This window comes from Synchiropus splendidus, chromosome 3 (genome assembly GCF_027744825.2).
Source record: "Synchiropus splendidus isolate RoL2022-P1 chromosome 3, RoL_Sspl_1.0, whole genome shotgun sequence".
Classification (NCBI taxonomy): Eukaryota; Metazoa; Chordata; class Actinopteri; order Syngnathiformes; family Callionymidae; genus Synchiropus; species Synchiropus splendidus.
In genome coordinates this window covers 23,336,267-23,356,740 of record NC_071336.1, presented here as the reverse complement: position 1 = coordinate 23,356,740, position 20,474 = coordinate 23,336,267, and the positions used below count along the sequence as shown (strand labels likewise).

Sequence of the window (20,474 nt, the reverse complement as noted above, 5' to 3'; positions counted from 1 at the left end):
ACTCTAAAAACAACAAATGATGCACCCTAAAATCAGATCCAATCTTAAAACAAAGAAAGAAGAAGAAGGAAGGAAACCAGACTTTGAAAATACTTGTTTATGTTTTAGGTTTGTTAATGAATTATCTTGATGTCTTATAGACATATTACACATCCATATTTTCCTATCTCTATGATGTAAATCACAATGACCAGGGAAGTTCCCAAATGAGAAAGAACTCAGATGTTTTTGTTCTAATTACATAGCTCAGCCTTCCTACAGCTACAGTTGAGGTTACACTTTCCAGCCAAAAGTTTACAGTAAGTCCAACGGAAGGCAATTGAACGTGTCGCCCGCAAAAGACAATGATCACCCATCTTCCGTTCCTTTCTTGGCAGAGTAAGGTTATCTAGGCACAGACTTAATAAACACAGTTTTGGGTCCATTATATTAATAAATAAAATTGGATGTACATACACCAAGACAAATTCTGCAGCTTGTCTCCAGACAAAAAAAAAAAAAAAAAAAAAAAGTCTACTTTCAATTTGCCGCCAATTGCAAACCATTCACTGTAGTCACGTGGAAATCGAGTCAGGCATGGAGGAACACCTCAGGAAGCACATTGTACGAGCATTTTAGGTCTATCGTCTTTTATATATCCTCAGTAGTTTGAATAGGTCCAGCAAGTTCTCAGCCTATGAGTACACAAGCACACAAAACACACAGTTGCACAGAGACATCTTGTCTTGTGCAAACAGTTTTACAAACATGCAACCCCGCACATCCTCAGTCATCCAGCCGTACCCCTTTCAGGGTAAAATTGTTATTCACCAATGGAAACGGCCTTCATTAGGGAAACTACCAGATCTGTACCGACCCAGACCGGTCAGAGGAAACATGGAATCACACACACAAAACACACACAAGCCTCACACAAACAACCCTAACACACACAGACACATGTTTGGATTTCTTTGTGGGGACCGCTTATCGCCATCATGCTTTCCAAGTCTCTCATCCTTAAGATAAGCATCCAAAACAAGTGACTCCTGTTAACCAGGACTCTGAACCAAACTTCAACCCAACAATAATGAAATGAGGCCTGGATTTGACCAGTCAAATGGTCCCCACATAGGAATAGTCTTCACAAGGATCACAAGGTTTTGTCAATGATTTGTCCCCACAAATGAAGATCAAGCAGGTACACTGATCCCCACACGCTCATGTTGCATTCTCAAACAGAATTTCTTGAGAAATTACATTGTGCTGTCCATATTATATTGTAGTACCAAAGTGCCAAAAATATGTTATCCGCAGGGGCCGCACAGGGTCCGTGTGTGGCCCTGGAGCAGCTCTTTCCCTGGGTCTGTGGTGCTGCTCCGGTTCACCCCCCGGGGCTCGTGTGATGGTTCGTTCCAGGAAGCGCGCTTCCCCTCGCGGCTCCGCTGAATCAGCTGCCCAATGGTTTGGTCCTCCTCTGGATGGCTCGCGCAGCTGAAGCCGGGCTGCCTGAGCCGTGACACCGGAGCTGGCTGACTGGCTGCTGCGCTCCTGCGTCCCGCGCGTGGTGCGACTCTCGGTTCGCGGTATTTGTCTCAACCAAGTCAGCACTGACGAGCCTGTGTTTGGCTGCCTCTCTCGTCCTGGTCTGGGAGGAACCTGCTTTTCCTCACCATGGCTTCCAACTTCAACGACATAGTCAAGCAGGGATACGTGAGGATACGGAGCAAGAAGCTGGGGGTGAGTACTGTTGCTGTGGCGGAGGATGGAGGAGTTTCACTTCCAATCCAAACGTGTGTTTCGTTTGACATTTTCTTCTCGCAGTGCGTGGTAAGTTACGGTTTAATTGTGGCAGCCTCACAAGAAAAATGTAGTTTATAATATTGTAAACGTTTGATATACAATAACCACAATTCTATTCAAATTTAAGACACTTTGCTTTCTAAAATATACATTTGTGGAATACTTTCGGCTTTAAACCTCCCCATTCTGTTTGTGCCTGTAGTTTATGAAGAATCCAAATTGTTGTTTTGAAGTATTGTTAGTTTTGCCACCTGTGACCTCACTAATAATTAAAATGACGACACGGTATACATGTTACAGTAATATTTTCTGTTAAAACAAAGGCCATGTTAGAATAAATCCAGTTCAAACCTGTTGCTGGTTTCACTCGTTTTTACCTGGTCACTTATTTCTCTGTGCATTTGATGTTTCTGCGTGTGGAAAATGGGATGTGCTTCAAATTATATACATGATCTGTGATATGCTTTTGTGTTACCTGCTAGTGCAATAGTTTGATTCATTTTAATGAAGACAAAAGAAAGATTATAGGATATAAAGAGTATAAATATGAATATATTCCACCATTTTTAATATGATGTTAGAGTATAATACATAGTTTGTTTCTCTGAATTTCCACGTCCTTGTTTACAATGTGATTTGGCACGAATGCAACAAAAGCCAATGAACATTGATGGAAATAATGGGAGCTCCAAATGGCTTGGTATGATTTAATTGAATATTCAGAGGAAGCAGGTAGAGAAATGGCTCGCTCTGACTCATCAGGCCATCTGCTTTTGTTCATACTCGCAGCTCATTACACAAACAGAGCTCCACCTCTGTTTAACCGTAATGATGGCCGATAATGACGGCTGCCTCCTCATATAGCTTTATTAGGACTATTTATTTTACTCACCGCTGTCGTCTCAACTGGCCCCGAACAAAACGCCTATTAAAATCTACACACACACTGTACACAAGCGAGCTGTTAACATGATAATGAGCTTACTGGGTTGTTACATATGTTAATACCCAGACAGAAAGAAGGAGAGGAAGTGCGACCCAAGTGCCGTTTTAGTCAGGGACTCGCACTGTGTGCAGTGGGCTCCAGTTATAGGTGCCGTATCGCTGCCAGGGCCAGATCTCATCCTGCTGTTTTCAGAAAAAAAGGCAGTTTATGTCCCCTTCGCCCACTCCCTCAGCCCAGTGCTGCTCAGCGCTGTTTCATCATCCAAAAACCATGCTGCGATAGCCTCAGAGGACCCCAGTGTGGGCTCACTCTAAGCATTTATCTGCCCTAACTAGGGTTAGTTATTCTGAGCCCGTTCTGCATAGGGTGGCATCAAAACAATACAATTAAAGGAAGAATCTGCATGCTGAAGTAAACAGCATCCTCCGGTGGTTGCAACGATTGTTCCTATGTGGGAGGAAACACACAAGCTAGTCAACACGACAGTAAAAAAAAATTACACACCATAACTGGATCCTACTTTTAAAGACGCAAACAATTTTTTTATTATGTGTTTAATATCTGTTCACAACACGCTCCTTTTTTCAAGTTGTTCTTATCTGCGGATATATACGTGACTCAGGAGGGTTGGCTCTATTGTTGCCATGTTTCGACTGTTTATGCAAGCACTCTACACCCAGAACAGTTGGAGTTTGAGTGCCTTGATTTTGGGCATCTTGCCCAAGGCCACAAATTCATATTATCTCCTCAACAAGTGCAAATTTGCAAGTGAAATTGCTGTATTTCATGAATAGCATAGTATAGATTTATCTATTGAAAAAACAATATTCAATCCTGAATCCCCCAAATTTAATGGACTACAATCTAACAGTCTGGTATATTTGTAATAAAATTTGACAATTTGTTTGTTTTTTTATTTAAATTTCTACTGGAAATACTGTGTGCACAAAACTAACTGTGCCAGAGTGTGTTTTGTATCACATTCTATTATGTCCACTGCATTAAGAAACGTTTGAACCGAAACACGCACACAGACTGACGACACCATTTATCAAAAACTTGCTGGCCCAGAACATTTCCTCTTGCGTGCTATTTTCAAACATTTATAAAGGTCTTTAAATATCACATATCAAGCCTTTACATCACACTTGACCTTCTTATGCTCCCACTTCATCCTGTATCATGGCACCAATTCAAATGTTTTAAAGACCTTATTTCATCATACTGCAGACCCACGCAACTATTGTAGGGGGAAGAAGGCTTCTTCAGTCAATCATTTTTTAGCACCAATTGTATCATCTCTGAGTGTGACGTCGTATGATATTTTTCTGTTATTTTTTGTTTCTTTTGTGGAGCGAGGCCAGTGGGGGTGCATGTGACCTTGGAACAAATTTGTTCCATACTAGTATAAACTGTAATTGCACATCCACTTAATTTCAGGCCAATTGAAAGTCTTTTCTGTTCCAGACAAAAACAATGTTAATAAAATTATTCTTTATTGTAAGTTTATTGGTATGACTTTCTTTTTTCTTTTCTTTAATGTTTAAAGGATTCTGTGTTATACTGAGGTGTACTTATGCTAATTTTATTGACAAATGACACTATTTGGGGAGTTAGGGAGCACAAAACATTTACTTCTTCCTTGGGGGGCGCAACAGAAAATAGCAATGAGAAGCACTGGTCTCGTGTAGGTCTGCAGCCTTAAACTACTTCCTACTGTTTACGGGACCAATCCATGAGTGAAGCCAAATGCTCAGTGGCCGCGGTTTACACCGTTGCATTGTGGGCCACGGTTTGTTCTTTCTATTCACGTTCAGGGATGCCATCTTGACTGGAAGGCGTGCACAACTGGAATACCCCATAAATCACATCATCACCACCGTATTGTTTTGGAGCAGTTAGCATAGTAGTACCTCGATGAAGTCCGATCTGTGGATAAACAGGTTTAGCAGGTCACATGAATACTCAGAATGTTATCTGATTGTTTGCAAGCTACTGTGTATGCATCTGAATTGATTTGGAAAATATTAATAGTCATTGCATTCTCACTTCAGCCATCACTTTGAGTGATTTCCAAAACACAAGTGTGTTTGTCCTATTATGCTAAGCACTGACAAGTAAATACGGAGTGTGAGAGGCTTTCAAAATCTAAATGTGTGAGCTACCTAGCGTTTCGGTGAGTCTCGTATGGCGCAGCATAGTTGGTGCATATTTGAGTTTTGACCTAAATGTGTGTGTGTTTGTGTGGTCACTTTACTGTTCACATCACATTTATCTCAAGTAGGTTTTGCACATTTCTGTTTGAACTTGTATTTGGTTTTCACTCAAGTGACGTTTTGAAGTGATGCAACAGGAACATAATAATAATCAATCGGTCACCGATTATGATCCACCAATTTTAACGTGATCTGTGAATCTCGATCACTACCTGTCACTGCCGATCACAACAACTGATCACATGTGAGGAAGCCACGCTGGTTGTTATGCATCCGCTCCTCCCTACTCTCTGCTCACTAAGCAGCAGCATGTCTGCTGTGGAGGTTTTTTCAATCTGTCATGTAAAGTGTGCATCCTGCAGCACATGCACAGGAAAATGCTGCGCAGGAAAGCGCCTTCAAATCAAACACACCATTTAAAGCACCAGCACTTGACGGAGCACGGAGAGTTTTCTGGGCTTCAGCAGCTGGCTGTTAGCGCACCTGACGCTTAGTAACGCCTGCCAGTCTGAGCATGCCATTCGGACTAATAAGAAATAATTATTAATTTCACAGAGCTAGATGACCAGCCTTTCTCAGGTGTCATTTACTTGGAAATGGAAACGACTGGATCTGTCGCTGTTTTGGAGTCAGATGCAGCGTTCATTAGCCACCTGAATCTGAAACTTTTGAAAACAGTGGAAACTTTCATAAATGCAGTGCTCTCTTTCTCAGAGTCCCGCTACAGTATGTAAATATTTCATGGACATAGCACAGTCTCTAGAGATTCACTGGTCGGATCTCACATTGAATTTAATGTTTTTCAGTTGTCCTTTTGACAGAATAATTGCTGCATTCTGCAAGGTTTTTCTATTTTTGCCACCTTGAAGAGGTATATAAAAAGGTGTCTGAATTAAAAAGAGTTAAAGTTCATTTTTTCACTTCATGTACACAGAAGGTCTCATCATTTTGATCACAAATTCATTGTCAATCCATGTGATCGGTATCAGTGATTGGTAGTGATCGGCAGCAAATATCCTGAGCGGAGCATCCTGAACAATCATGGCTGTGAATGCTAACATATTGTAGCGTTGTGATACTTGTGAAAGGTGTGGATTTATGTGTACATAGTGACAGAAATAATGTCATGTCCTGAGTGTGTCATTTAACCAACAAATCATTTTTATGTTGGTTTATATTTCCCCCATAAATGAAAGATTTTTTAGCCACAAAACTCTGTCTCATCCAGTCTGAAGCCATTGCCAGAGATGAGCTGTCTGACTGTCTGCGGGTATGATCGTCCCAATTAAACCAAACGGGCCGTGGAGTTTACTTCAGGAAAATATCAAAACAGCAGTTAATTGCCATCAATAAACAGTCACAGGCGTGCAGAAGAGCGAGAAATAGACCATATTTGGCTGCCGCTCCCTTTCACCAGTCATTTTTACTGCCAGTCGACGCAGATTTAATAAGTGACAATTTAAAAACCCAAATGTGGCAAAATACAAAGAAAACAGTTGATGAAGTAGCCGGAGAGTTTGCACAAGCTGAGTTTTGGACTGTGACCAAGTGGAAATGAAGATCTGAGCTCATCTTGTGGACAGCTGCCTCATTCCAAAGATGTATTCATCTAATGCATGTTACCTCAGCGTTACTGAGCCCCAAGAGGGATCATTAGAAATGATGAATTGATAAGGTTGCTAACACTGTTGCGCCACATCTGTTAAGTACTGATCTCCACCATCCAGAGGGTATGGAAATATTGGTACTACCATTCAGTTAAAAGTATTACATTTCATGTGGACAGGAGAGACAGTGGACATGTTGGATGAAAAAGGCTAGAGATGGTGGTGACAGGTAAAAAAAAAAAAAGAGAAGAGAAGAGAACGGCCACCGATGAGGTTCATGGTTGTGATAAAGGAGGACATAAAGAGGTGTGACAAGGGTGGATGTACAAGATAGATCAAGGTGGAGGAGGCCTGCTTGCTGTGTCAACCCCTCATGGGAAATGATGAGACGGACAGAAAAAACAATAGAGACCAAATTTAATGTCACAAAGGTATTTAAAGTTGCCACTGATATTGGCGGGCTCAATATGAACTGCTACTGCCGGTTGATCTTCAATTTTCTAAGCTTGTCCGTCCTCCGCTCCTCCTGCCTGGATGCTCTTTTCAGCAATCTGATTAGTGCAGCCTGCTTTCACTGTTTTCATTCACTGTGTTCTCAGTCACAACATGGAGGGATGTGCAAGGACTATAGTTGCTGTTATTTCATCCTTTGTTAATTTTAAAAGTATGTTTTGCTATTATATTTTAAAAATATTTTATCATTGATGAGGTACTATAGAACGAGTTTTAGATGAAAACCTATAAAGTACATAATAGGGTTTCTGCGACATATAAACTAGGGTGGCGCACCGCTACGGCTTAAATGAGAGCTGCCATGCCTTCACAATAACAATCCTGTTTTAAAGATAAAATCTCTGTGTTCAACTTTATTAAAATAATGAGCAAACAATGAAACAACCTTGGACGTGGCCATGATTATGTTTTTAAAAGAAATAATGACCATTGCTGGCGGAACACAAGTCATGCATTCCGGCCAGACATATGAAGAGATGGACCGCGTGAGGACGGCTGCAGATTGTAGAGAGATTTACTTCTCATGATTAAATACTAGCCACCAATCCAGTAAATGTCAAAATTTTTCCCTCCTTTGGTGGGAGTGCAACTCAGCTGGTGTTAAAAATAGTGAGAGCTGGACAGTGAGGAAAAAAAATCTGTGAACTGGTTTCACATGTCGTGGTAAACTGGTTCCACAAATGACAGCCCAGAAGTTGGGCGAGCATTCTGTGTGTTACTTAGTTGTATCCCACAATATTTTTGGGTGATGCTTAATTGTGTTTTATGTGTTGGAGCAAATTGAAAAGAGAATAAAAACAAAACAATATTTCAGGATCATTAAACCCCACACATTTATTTCTCACAAATTCATGAGCTGTGGATGTGTTTTCTTGTTGTTGAGGTGCGTCCTCAGCTCAAAAGTGAGGGATGGCTTCCTAAAATTGTGTTCGAATGATTATTATAAACAGAGCTACGTAAGTTCATTTGGGTCATTTACTAATTAACTAACACATTCGTACAGGGGCAAAGCTTTAGCTCTGCGTTCTGCCGATTGCTCAAAAATATGAAGACGTTTCTCCCTTCTTTTGTTTTATGCTACATTTATTTCCTCTCGGCTGACATGAATGGTAACGATTCCCTACATTAGCTGACTTCTTTGTCTCTTTGTTGGCGGAGGAGACATTGCCGTGATGAATGAACAAGTAGTCTGCTTCACATCGCCTTTCTCCTCCTCACCTCTCCAACCCGTCTCACCTCCCTCTTTCCTCTGTCTCACCTGTCTCCCCCACACTTCACAGCATTTCTCTCATCTCTTCCCTTCCCTTTTTTTTTTCCATCCGACTCCCCTTTACTCCCCTTTATCTGACTATCTCCCCCGAACTTCTCCTCCCCCTTTCTCTCTCACCTTTCTCTCCTTCACAGAGAGACGGCACACAAAAGCATCCTATTCATCACCCCACACTGCACCGTCCATAACCCCAAAAGGCTATTCCCCCCTGACATGCACTCCCACCCTCTCTCTGCCGCCACACACCCACCCACACACTTGGCTTGAATCAACATTGAATTGGCGTACTCATGCTTACCACAAAACAAGTAAACACTCTGCTGCCAGAGGACAGTGTGTGGGTTCCCAATTAATTTGGATCATGTGCTTCTGCCACTGTATTTTTACCACGTGAAGACAAACTTCACTGATGTCAACCTTTCAGTCTAGCAGCACGATATTGCCATTGCAAGCACAGCCTTTCACTGGAGAACAGCTGATGATATCAGATGGATGGACTTCTTTTGTAAAGCCGAATAACATGACCTTTGTATAATTATGCGTCAGTCTAAGTCCAGATGCACGTTGGCATGGTTTAGGATCACGGTGGTAAATAGAAAAGGTCAGGCTCTGAATAGCTCTCAGTCTTCCTTGAGGCTCTGGTTATATTTCTTCGTGTCAAAAGATAATCGGGTCTATTTAAGTGTGTTTATTTCTGTGGCAAATACGCTGTATTTTAAGCTTACATTTATAAAAGCTGAAATTGTGGTCAAATTAACATTGTAACATTGTTTTTCTGAGATTGTGTGTATAACACAAATAACGTTGTACAAATTATCCATATATATATATATATATATATATATATATATATATATATATATATATATATATATATATATCCTCACACGGTCCGTCTCTTTATAAGTCTGGCTGCACTGCAGGACTTGAGTTCCATGAGCAATGGATTTCAGTCATTATGAGGTTTGTTTTGCGATTTTTCTGGGAAAAATACACAGAAAACTGTCATGTTCATGTCCACCTCCATGATCTGTTGTTTTCCATTGGTTTTTGTGATGTTTCTACCTGTTTATATATGTTTGATCACGTGGGATTTCATATTTAAAAAAAGAAGTTTTTTTTCTGAAGGCAAAGTGGCTCTCATTTAAGCTGTGGTGGTGCACCGTGTTTGTTAACGTAGAGGAAACCGTCATATGGGTCAGTCAAATTCACTCTCTTGCTCTCTGCTTACGACGTAACAACCTCCCTTATCTGATGGATCAAGGGGCAGTTTTCGATCTCTGTTTACTCCCAAACTTATATTGAAACTCGGTCACAAATGTTGCTCAGATTGAAATTACGGCTGTCCGCCATCTGCTTAAGTAAAGTAGTAACTGCATCAGGCTTCATATTTCCTCCGTGGCTTGTTTAAATGCGGTGATGTTGCCTGATGCTTAAAGGCTTAATATGCTCTATTCTTGTCTGTAATATTGCATTATATACACTGGGTAGGGAATGTACAAAGGATTGGGAACATTATCCTCACTGTTACCCCCGCCAACTAGACTATGCTTTTGCCAGCGTTCCTCTAGCAGTTCTGTCTGTTGGTCAAATAACTCCAACACTTATAAACGGTTCTAATGAAATTTTCTGGATATGTTGAGCATGGGATCCTGAAGAATCCACACAGCCACTGTTGTCTTACTCCATTTCAAATGGTTTGTTCTTGGTTCTGGACTTACTGCCACCTGCTGTCCCATTGAGCTCATCAAATTGCATAAATATGGGGTCATAATATTCATAATTTGTTTCCTACAATTGTTCTCTCTAAATTATTTCACGGCCGGTTTATGTTTGAAAATAATTTTCTCCATATTTTTTGGCATTGGATGTTGGTTGACTGAGATTCAGAATCAGTTAATTAACTATTCATCCTTGGCAGGTAGCAGATAGTTGGAAAGCAAAGATGTTTTGGATGATCCTTCATCTTCCATTTCATAAAAATAATGAGATATTGGCGGGTCAGCAAAAACGGCTGTGAATATGAACCAAAAATGTAACATAAAGATCCAGATTGCCATTTGCTTAATTGTGTCTCATGGAATGAAAGTGTGATCTGGATGGCTTGACTGAATGTTTTGGGGATTTTACTGTCAACTTAAATAACAGGGCGCCGCATGGTTAAATCATATGCCACACAAAAGCTACGGTATCTAGTTTCTAACTGATAAGCCACATGCCCAAGGCCAATGCATTGTCACACCCAAAACTTTTAATAGCTATTTTCCGTGTCACATGTTGACGCGCTAGGTGTTTAGTTGAAGCACATGTTCTGCCTTTTACAGCACATTTTGACACTGTGGGCAGCGTGTGACATAAAAGAAAGATGGACATTGGGGTTGGGGATAATGCATATAGCCACTCCTTTCACTCTGTGTAATCGATGGTGACTCTTGGGATACAGCATATAGCACCTCAGATGATCATGCCACGAGGTGCTATAACATCAAGTAGTGATCACAGTACCCACGTGTCCCATGTGAACGAGACTATATCACCAGGAAGATAATAAAACTCAAAATACCAGTCCTGAGTACATAACCATAGGAGGCCCCAAGTGGCAATGCAAAAGATCATCGCTTTGACATGGGGGATTCACTTCTTTTATTTGGAAAAGCATGACATCTTTCATGATTTTAAGTGTAGTTTTGAGTCTAGTTAGCAAGTTTATTCTCAGTGCAACAAAACAGGGGAGACAAATCTTCAGGCTGCACAGATCCCGCTCTTAGTATCCTGCATCAACCCGATCCAGCCTCTTTAACTGTGAAAAATTGCCGATCCTGACATTCATAGTCTATGTTTAGTGCTCACGTTGCTGTCACACATGGCGCTTGCCATATTGACAACATGGCAGCGGCTAAAGACACAGCCCTGCAGCAGAGTTTTTAATTTCCACCGGAAGTTGACCGGAGCGGTAGTTCTCCACTCAGTAGATGCCTTTAAAGAAACCAGTAATCGAGGATGATATCGCTCAGTAATCAGGGATCAGTTAACCACATATATTTGGACTTGGGACTTGAATGAATGAATGGATGGATGTCCGCAGCTCCACTCCCAACTTTAAGCAGTGCTGCGTGTCGCTCCGCAAGAAATAGAATCCTGCGATGCAGCAGCGGTTCAGTTATGTGCAGTAGCGCCAGCAATATTTGGCACTTTGTTTAAATAAATCTTAAGTTTGTAATTCCACATGAAGTCATTTTTGCACTTCACTCAAAGCATGAGCAGTGTTATTCCACAGCATGGAAAGATGGTTATTACTTAATACTTAATAATGCTGATATCTGATCGGTGTCGGACGATACCCAAATCCTAAGTATCGGTATCGGGACCATAAAAGTTGGATCGGTGCACCCCAAAAAAATCTGGCAATTTAGGACAGAAAAAGATTTTTTGCCAGCATGTGCAAAATACACAAGCACAAAAAAAGGTGTATAGCAACACTCTAGTTTTAAACATGCTTCATTCAAGAGACGCTCATTAATGTGGTTAGTAGGCAAAGAGACTCAGATTTTATCTGATGATCTGCGCTACCCTGCGCTAACCAGGGGTTACATTATGGTGCAACTATTTCCTTCCATCACGATGCTTCAACCATCCTGTGTGGTGTTGTCCTGGTACGTAACCCCAGCGATAAGTGAGGGACCAATGTATACATAAACGGGTAGGCTTTGCCAGGACCTTATATATTATACATCAGCATATACATAGATTTCCCAGACTAAACTTGAAATGTTAAAAGTGAAATCTGTGGCAGGGTATCACGTATATGTGGGGAACATGTGCTGAAAAAAAAAGGTTGTTAAGGTATTATGAATTACTAGTATTGGTAGGAAATCCCACATCAACACCTCTTTGTTGAAGGTAAAAATGAATTAAAGTCGATGTTTTTAACCATTACCGACGTCTCAGTCCCGGGAAACTATGGCATGAGCTGACACTGGCCAACTGCCACTCTGTAAGACAGGATGGCAACACTGCTCTATTAATTGTGCGGCTATCAGATTGCTCTCTTAACACTTTGTGTTTTATCGCCCTTTTGTCTCACTCAGCAGTTTTGGATTCACAAATGGGTATTTGTGTTCAGTGACCTGCAGCCTTTACGTGTAACGGTGTGTGTCTGTTCGTTCCCCTTTTGTTTGCGCGCCCGAACCCACACCAGCAGACGCACAGGAAAAAAAAAAAGAGAATAATGTGTCCATTGTCTGAGATGGTACAGGCATTTAAGATAGACTCTTGCCACTTCCGTGCACTCACTATTAACAATGACAGGCCGTCCACATTCGTGGATGTCAGAAAATGTTTTCACCCCGGGCAGAGCTTTTGTCAGTCAAGCGTAGAAAACAGACACAGTCAGCTTTGTTAAACTTTCAGCAATTGGGACTCAATTTCTGCACCAACATGGAAAATGAAGCTGTCCAATGGCTGTGCCAAGACATCATGTTGCATTAGAAAATCACTGCAGTGCTCACAATCGCGCGTTTCCTTTTTTGATTGTAACTCGACGCGATCCTTCTTTCCTTGGGTTTCATTTGTGTTGCACTTAGAGTCATCTTTTATCGCCTGTTTGATTGATGGCTGGGGATCAATTTATTTAAAAAGTGTGCAGGATAATTCATTGCTCTGAAGGCTGTTTCCTGGGTTTTCATCAGTTTCTTCCATTAACAAAAAGACAAATTACCCACCCTTATTGGCGCTGCTGAATTACATCTGGAGTAGGACTCAGAAACAACAGCCATTATTCTAGGTGACGAATGTGTCTATTATATAGCTGCTTTCTTAAATGAATCCCTGCTCAGAGCTAGTTTGAATATTTCAGGACGCGTCTTTCTGTTCACTTGCATTATGTGTGAAGATTCTTGGTGTGAGATTTTAGTCACAGCATCCTAGTTTGCGTAATCCTGACTTCTATATCCGTGCTTGTTATTTATTCCTCCTCTGTCTGGCGTTCAGTCTTCCTGCAAAATAGCCGTCTGCAAGCGTTTCGCCTAAAGCTGTCGCTGTCCATAACAGCTTTGTGTTCCAATGTTTTCTGATGAGCTGCTTTGTAAAGTTCTTTAATCCCGTTGGGAAAAAGTCAGAGCTCAGTGCTAGAGACACTCTTCATGGCTATTTAAGCTTTACAATCCCAGCAGACACTGCACGCTCAAAAATCCCAAGCACTGGATTTATCGCATTAGTATGGTGGAAATGCCGAAAAGTACAGTTTTGTTCTCAAACAACATCAACACATGTATTTAAAATCCTGCTTTTATTTTTTTTATTTTAAGCCACAGTCATTGTTAACCACTAGTGTAACTCCGGATTACAAGAAATTTAAATGTCTCTTTCACGTTAAGGTCCATCTGGTACCCGATGAGTTCAGCTTTTAAGCCTCTGTGGTTCGGTGTTGCTACAATGAGCAGATCCGCTCGAGACTCGCCGATAAAACACGAGGCATGCTGGAATATATCATTGCTCCATTAACACTACTGCTTCATCCTCTTTTCCTTGCCTTCCTGCTCTCATTAATCAACAGACCAGCCCTGAGGGCTTTTACACCAGGGCCTAGCTCTCTTTCTGGAGGTGTGCATGTGAGTGTGTGATCATTGTGTGTGTTATTTCACAGGAGAGTAGTACCGATGTATATTTTATCTGGGTCTTAAGGGAGTACTGAAACGTGCCAAACTGTTCGCTCACGCAAATAAGTGGCACAAAGCAATCTGTCAACACAGCTCAACAGTTTGTGTCATTCAAAGTGGTAATACAGCGTGTGTGCATGTAGTATGAGAACTACCTCATCTTGCGTGTGCAATGGTTGAATTGCACGTCATGAGTCTTGATCAAAATTTGGCACCGAATGACAAAGCATATTTGGGTACTCACTATTTTTAAAACACTTCAGTCGGTGCCATTACCGCCCCACCCCTCTTTGTCCAGTTGACCGAAGTGGGGGCTCCTTGAATGTTCAAAATAAAGTAAACAATGGTTTGGAAAGCACGCGAAGAGGACGGTGCACGCCAGCTTGTTTGGACTGATATGGAAGTAACGCTTTGGCTGCGAGTGATTTCAACTAACCAGTGGGCAGTTGCATGGAGTTCAACAACGCAGCGGCAAGCTCCTGTACCATGGGGGAGGTGCTCCTCACAGTGACAGAAGATGTGGGCAGAAGGTTTCGTCCTGACCAATCACAGCAGAGTGGGCGTAGTTGGGAAGATTTTCAACAAATGCAAAACAAAGCGTTTTTGAGGGGGCATTGCTTATGTACATTTTCCAATGTAAATATTTCTTTGACGGTTTAGTGCAAACAGACTACTGCTGTGTTCAACGTCCAATATATTTTCAAGAGACAGGCAAATCACTTTGTTTGATCCTCTTTAAAACTAATGGTTAAAAGTTGGGATGCACAGAGCATTCGGTGACTGAATATATTCATCTGAATAGTGCAATAGTGCGCTGCTGTGCTGAGTGTGTGCAGCAGGTGCTGCGAGCACACACCCTAGTATCCACCGTCGTAGCCATTGCATGCTGGTGGCGTTTGAGTAGCCATACTTTTCAGAGTATTTTTCATCAATATTTTTGACAACCATAATTTGCATGGAGCTTTTATGCCAGTGACGAATGTTATATTGAGGATGGATGATTGCTGTCTGTCTAAATGGAATGGATGACCACACGTCCACATGATTATGGATAGAATAGGCTTTATAGTTTGTGCAAAGAGGGATCTTGGAAAAAATCAGCTTAGATGTTGCTCAAAACTGATTCTCCATTCATAGTGATGAGGTCTGTCTGTTTTCTGTAAAACGGTCGACAATGTAAGCATTTATCCTTTTTCCTATTGATTCGTTGGTTGTTAATTTACATTTAAGTCAGCTTTTATTGCCATGAATTCATGAAGCGCTTCCATGGATTTCATTTGCAATGAACATCAAATGAGATGTTAAAGATTTTCCGGGATTATAGCTGCGGCTATCGCTGTATCATACTATTTGTAATCTGGAATGTGAAGTTTGTTCACCACCCAAATGGCGTTAGTTTTTATTATGTAAACATTTTAAGCGGTAGCCCCATTTGAATTTTCTTGTCACCCAAACCTTAACCCTACAGCCCAAGTGAGAAAATAATATTTACAATGTCGACATAACTAACTGCCCTCATGTTCTCTGTGCGTGACCACTAACACATACTGATTCTATTATGTTGTCTGGAATTAACTAAAAGTATAAATCAAAAGGTGATGGTGGACGATTTCTCAGCAATTCACCCAAATGCCAAATGGAATGCTGAATCAGCCTCGTACTTTCAAATGTCAATGTGTTTGCAAGGATATTTCTTTGACAGTGTCCTTTCTGTTCTTGCTGAAGAGGTTCATGGCTAGCGAAGCGAGGACTGACATGACGTAGGCGAAAGAAACAAGTCGAGCACCGACACCTTTCTTTGGATTGTGAGTGGGCTTATTATAGGAAGATGATTATGTAAACTTTGACTTCAGTTTCTTGTGAACGTTCTTGGCCAATTACTTTATTTAGCCTGTTGCTGATCAAACCTCTCTCCTCTTGTCAGTGCTCACCGTAACCGCGGCTATTTGGCAGCAAACAAGATATCAGTTTGCCTGTGGGGAGTTCTGGGAGTTATTTGTGTAATAATTCAGAGGATAGATAATTGGATCTGAGAATAGATGTGTTGCGATATAGCTCGATTGTTTGAGCTGGGCAATAGTGGGATGTAATTTCACAAACATTCCAGACATGTAGGAGACTGTATCTCTGTACACATTTGGTATTTTAAATAATCTTCTCCCGCTTTCACTGGATCACACAAAATAATGAGTTGTCATCCTGTTATTATCAACCTAATTGCCAAGCACATTCAGTGCAGTGTGATGGCAAAGATAGTCTCAGCGGTGTGTTTTTTGTGTGTGTGCACACATATTTATGTGCATTGGTTTGCAATTCATCCAGTGTGTATTTTGTTTTTTTTAAGAATGCCCAGCTATAAAATGCACGATAGTTTCAAAATCATCCAAACACTATACTTGGTCATCTGAATCTGCCGAAGCTTTCACGTAATTATTTCACTGTGTTTTTCCAATGTGTGTAAAAATAAATCTGACCCTGGAGTACCGAATAAAGCAAGTACTTTTGTCCCAGTGTGGGAGCAGTGTGTTTCTGTTTGTTTGAAGCTGTCATACTCACAGATCTCCTTTGCCTCACTCTCTCAGGGGAGTTCTTTTAATAGTAAGGAGGTGACAGTTTTTCTCACTGTGTCGAAGGCCGAGAGGCGGGTACCATTCCCGTTGTGATGCACTGGCATGATTTTCAATGATGTGCAAAGCTTCCTGCCCCTGGGATGTTAGGTCTAAAACAAATGTGTTTTCGTGATCAGATCCAATTTAGTTGAGCTTTGGCGCTATGATAAGAGTGGAGGCTGTGCTAACTTGTCACAGTGTCATTTGCACAGTAAGTCCACAGGTCATTTCCTGTCTACGTCTTGAAACGTGAAGTCCTGCGGTAGTAAGACACAAGGAATTTTGAGTTCGCAGAGCTCAAGGTTGTGTGTGACTTACTAAGATTACTTCTACAATCTAAAACAGAGGCTAAGTGTTGGGGTACCCAGATCAAGTTGTTTCCTTATTTGCTACAGAGCGAGCTTTGAGATGTGCGTGAAGCGATTCAGCTCAACGATGATTTTTGCTTCTCATCGACAACGCGATACGTTTTGTTTTTTTAAATGCACTGCAGAACTGATTGAAAGACCTCATGAATCTGTCTATTGTGAGACTTATATTTTGTCCACTTGAGGCCACTGTAGCGCTACCTGCCAGTGTTTTTGAGGCTAAAATGAACAACAAATATATTTCTTTCATTGACTGCACTGTTATTCTTTGTCAATTTCTTCTCTTGACCAGCATGTAGTATCCGAAACCAGTACCGCCAAAGTCGGTCTCTCTTGTTTCTGTCTCTACTGTTCGCGCACATCTTCACCGCTTAAATGTGTCACTCCTCCATCCCTGATTTGCTCAATGTTGACCAACCATTAACATTCACGTCCCCTCGTGTATATTGCGGTCAGCGATCTAATTGTCTTGCGAGTGTAGTGGTTAAAATGCGTGTGCCACACGCTGAATGTGAGACTCGAGATCCTGCTGTAATGTGGCTGCCCGTGTCTACGTGCCCGTGCATTGATTCGCGACCGTGCAGAGAGCGAAACAGATGGCGATGAGGATGAAGTCGCACAGAGAGAAATGACATGTTGATGTGAAAATGGAGGAAAAAAAGTTTTTGAAATGTGTTAGTGAAAGAACAAGTTAGAGTTTTTCTACAGGAAAAGTAACTTTCGACTATGTTGGTTGTAATGTTGCGCAATGTTTAAAATTAAATTGATGTGGTCTTTTGGGGCGGTGGGCTGTGCCATTGCGGGACGCAGCGCCCCCCTCTGGAGCATTGCAGGGGAAATTCTACTTTGTAAAAGAAAGTGTTTTGTCAACCAGTTTATGAACAAAATCCAGTTTTCAGTTTTTATTTTCTCATAATGAGTTGATTGGCATGTGCAATACTTATTTGCCTACCTCATCAGTTTGGTGTGTGTTTTGAAGGTGAAGAATCGTACAATCTCGTGAATAGTTTTGCTTTGTGTTACAGTCTAATAGTGCATATTGATGAGCAGGTTCTGTAGAGGTCTGTTAGTGTCCACAGAGGAAACAGGCTTGAGGACCCTCTAGACTACGATGCAGTATATTGCTGTTATGTTCTTAGCTTGAACATAAAAAAACGGGTTGTCCCCTTTATTTGCATTCGTTTCAAATGGACAAGTTGAAAAGTAAACACGCTTACAAGTGAAGAAACAAGTTGTGAACTTTTGACCCCTCCAAACTGTTGCTGTACCCCTCTGTGCCAATGCAAACCAAACCTAGAATTGCCAGTGGCAATTACCAGCCGTGTCCCCTGCCAAAATCCCACTCCCCTACCTCTCATTCTGCTCATACGTACTTGTTGTGAAGTGATAATTGCATTCCTCAATGACTTCACGCTGAGATACACAGTGACGCTAAATCACAGCCTACTTACTGCCTGCAATGATCTTTGGAAGGAAATGAAAAAACACAATCTGACAAACTCCATCAATCCCTGTTCATTCACACTTATTATTCTTCATTTCCACTTTCCAGATTTCTTTGATTTGCAGACATGACCAAGTCAAGTTAGTTCCAGTTAGCAGTTTCTAGCTTTAAGGGAATCGTTTGGGCTTTTGATCCCGCCACTTTCCTATCGGAGCAGCACCGACATCAGTCAGTGACTACCACTTTAGAATTAATCCCACAGGGAATGACTGCACCAATGAGGGCTGAACACGGGGATTACTGCTTTTGGTGACTGGCGAAATTCAAATCACAAAATGTCCTAGAAAACATTCTTTCTGTCTCATCGTAAACTCATATTTCTGAGTGAACAAAAAGTGGGGCCTCACTGTGCTTTACACTTGTTATTATGTGTATAATTGTGGCACAGTGTGATGCAGAATTCTGAAAATGTGTCCATGGAAGCATTTTAATTTCCATAAAACTGTTTTTTTATTTACACTGCTCTGTTCAAATCTTTTTTGTAGCATAAGTAAATAACTTGTATTACAACCAAACATCCTCATCTAGGGGTTTTAGTCAAGTATAACATTTAACTCAGCTGACATTTTCCGACCTCTCTGCGAAAATGCCAGTGTAGCCTATTGTTGCTCTTTCTGTCTGTGGTGGTCTCCAATTGCAGTACGCCAAGGGTATTCTGCCTTAGTCAAATCCCTCTTTGTCTGCGTGTTATTGTCTGTGAACATTCAGCCTGGCACATGGATTAAATGGAAATTACAGTGTGTATTAGTGTGTCTGCCGCGTGTATATGTGTATGCGGAGGATTGCTGACTAAAGCTGTAACACAGAAAGTCTGGAAGAGGAACAGTTCACAGAGCAGACAATTGCCGTTATGATGACTTAAAGTAAAGTTATCCCTCAGTAAAAATATTTCACTCGCTTATGCAGCACAGTTTGTTGTGGTGTACATGACAGTGACGAACGTGGATTTCTCCCAGCAGGGTCGATGAAATGAATCTTGCTACCGGTGCTAAATGATGAGATTAGGATTGTGGTGGAAATCTTTCTTACATGTTCTTAAGGAACCGTTTCTCGTACTTTGTGGAGCTGATGCTGAGTGGCCTGAATGTGGAGGTTCTGCGAGGTTGAATAAGATAAGCAGCCACTGCAGGTGAAAATTTTAAGTGGGGTGCTCTGAAGTGGAGCTGTCATGTTAAAACACTGATTGAAACATGACTAACTCTAGCAAGTGGACTGCAAACACTGTTTTATCTCAATGTGCTAGGTTCAGACGCTTGCTGCTTAAAGGTAATTGGTTTCATCTGTGCAAGTGATCTGTGCCGTTGGTGGTCAATTGGCGGGCACGGAACAACGGCTCAATTGGCTTTGGCTTGATGCAGCCCGGGCATCAACTGTCTCTCTTCAGTGTGTGCTTAGGGAAAAGAAGAAAAAAAAAAGACTGGGGCTGTCGTGATACATGAGATGATATTTTAAGGGACACTTGTTTTGGTGCAGCTTTTTGGGTCCCTGAACCTGCTGAGTGACCTTCCCCAGGTGGTGACTGGTGCGGCGTATGCAGACTTTAAATCACACTGAACCACATGCTGAGGCGCCATCATGACAACGAAGCCGGCTGCATTGATTCTTAAAACGCATACGATGGAAATGATCAAATAAAGAGCAAGCATATGAAATGGGGGACAGTTCAATTATCCCGACTGGTGTTGAATGCTTCTAAGACTGAAGTCACCATCTACGTGACTTTAGTCTTAGTATACCGTCTTGTGAATGGTGGATCGGGTTGCCAGATTTTGTACCCAAGCGTGCACCTGGCAGGGCGACTTACCAGCTTTTATTTCATTTTGATTTTATTTACTTTTTATGAAGGAACTTGATTTAGCCTCATTGGTAAAAAAAAAAAAAATCAATGCTATGAAGGGTGGAATGAAACAACTTTTATTGCAGAATCGATAAAAGTGCCCTCAGTCCCAATTACATTCCGGTCACCTGGGTTTGTTTGAACTTAATTTCCGACTTGTTCTAA

At 41.4% G+C, this 20,474-nt stretch overlaps 1 protein-coding gene across 1 annotated transcript in view; it reads left to right on the top strand.

Moving 5' to 3' along the window:
- Positions 1-1,453: 1,453 nt before the first annotated feature.
- The window catches only part of dok6 (docking protein 6), a 56,015-nt gene continuing 36,994 nt past the window's right edge, over positions 1,454-20,474 (top strand). Inside the window, exon 1 of the mRNA XM_053861232.1 lies at positions 1,454-1,719. Coding sequence (XP_053717207.1) covers positions 1,654-1,719 — 66 coding nt within the window. The 5' untranslated portion in view covers positions 1,454-1,653. The remainder of the gene's footprint in view (positions 1,720-20,474) is intronic.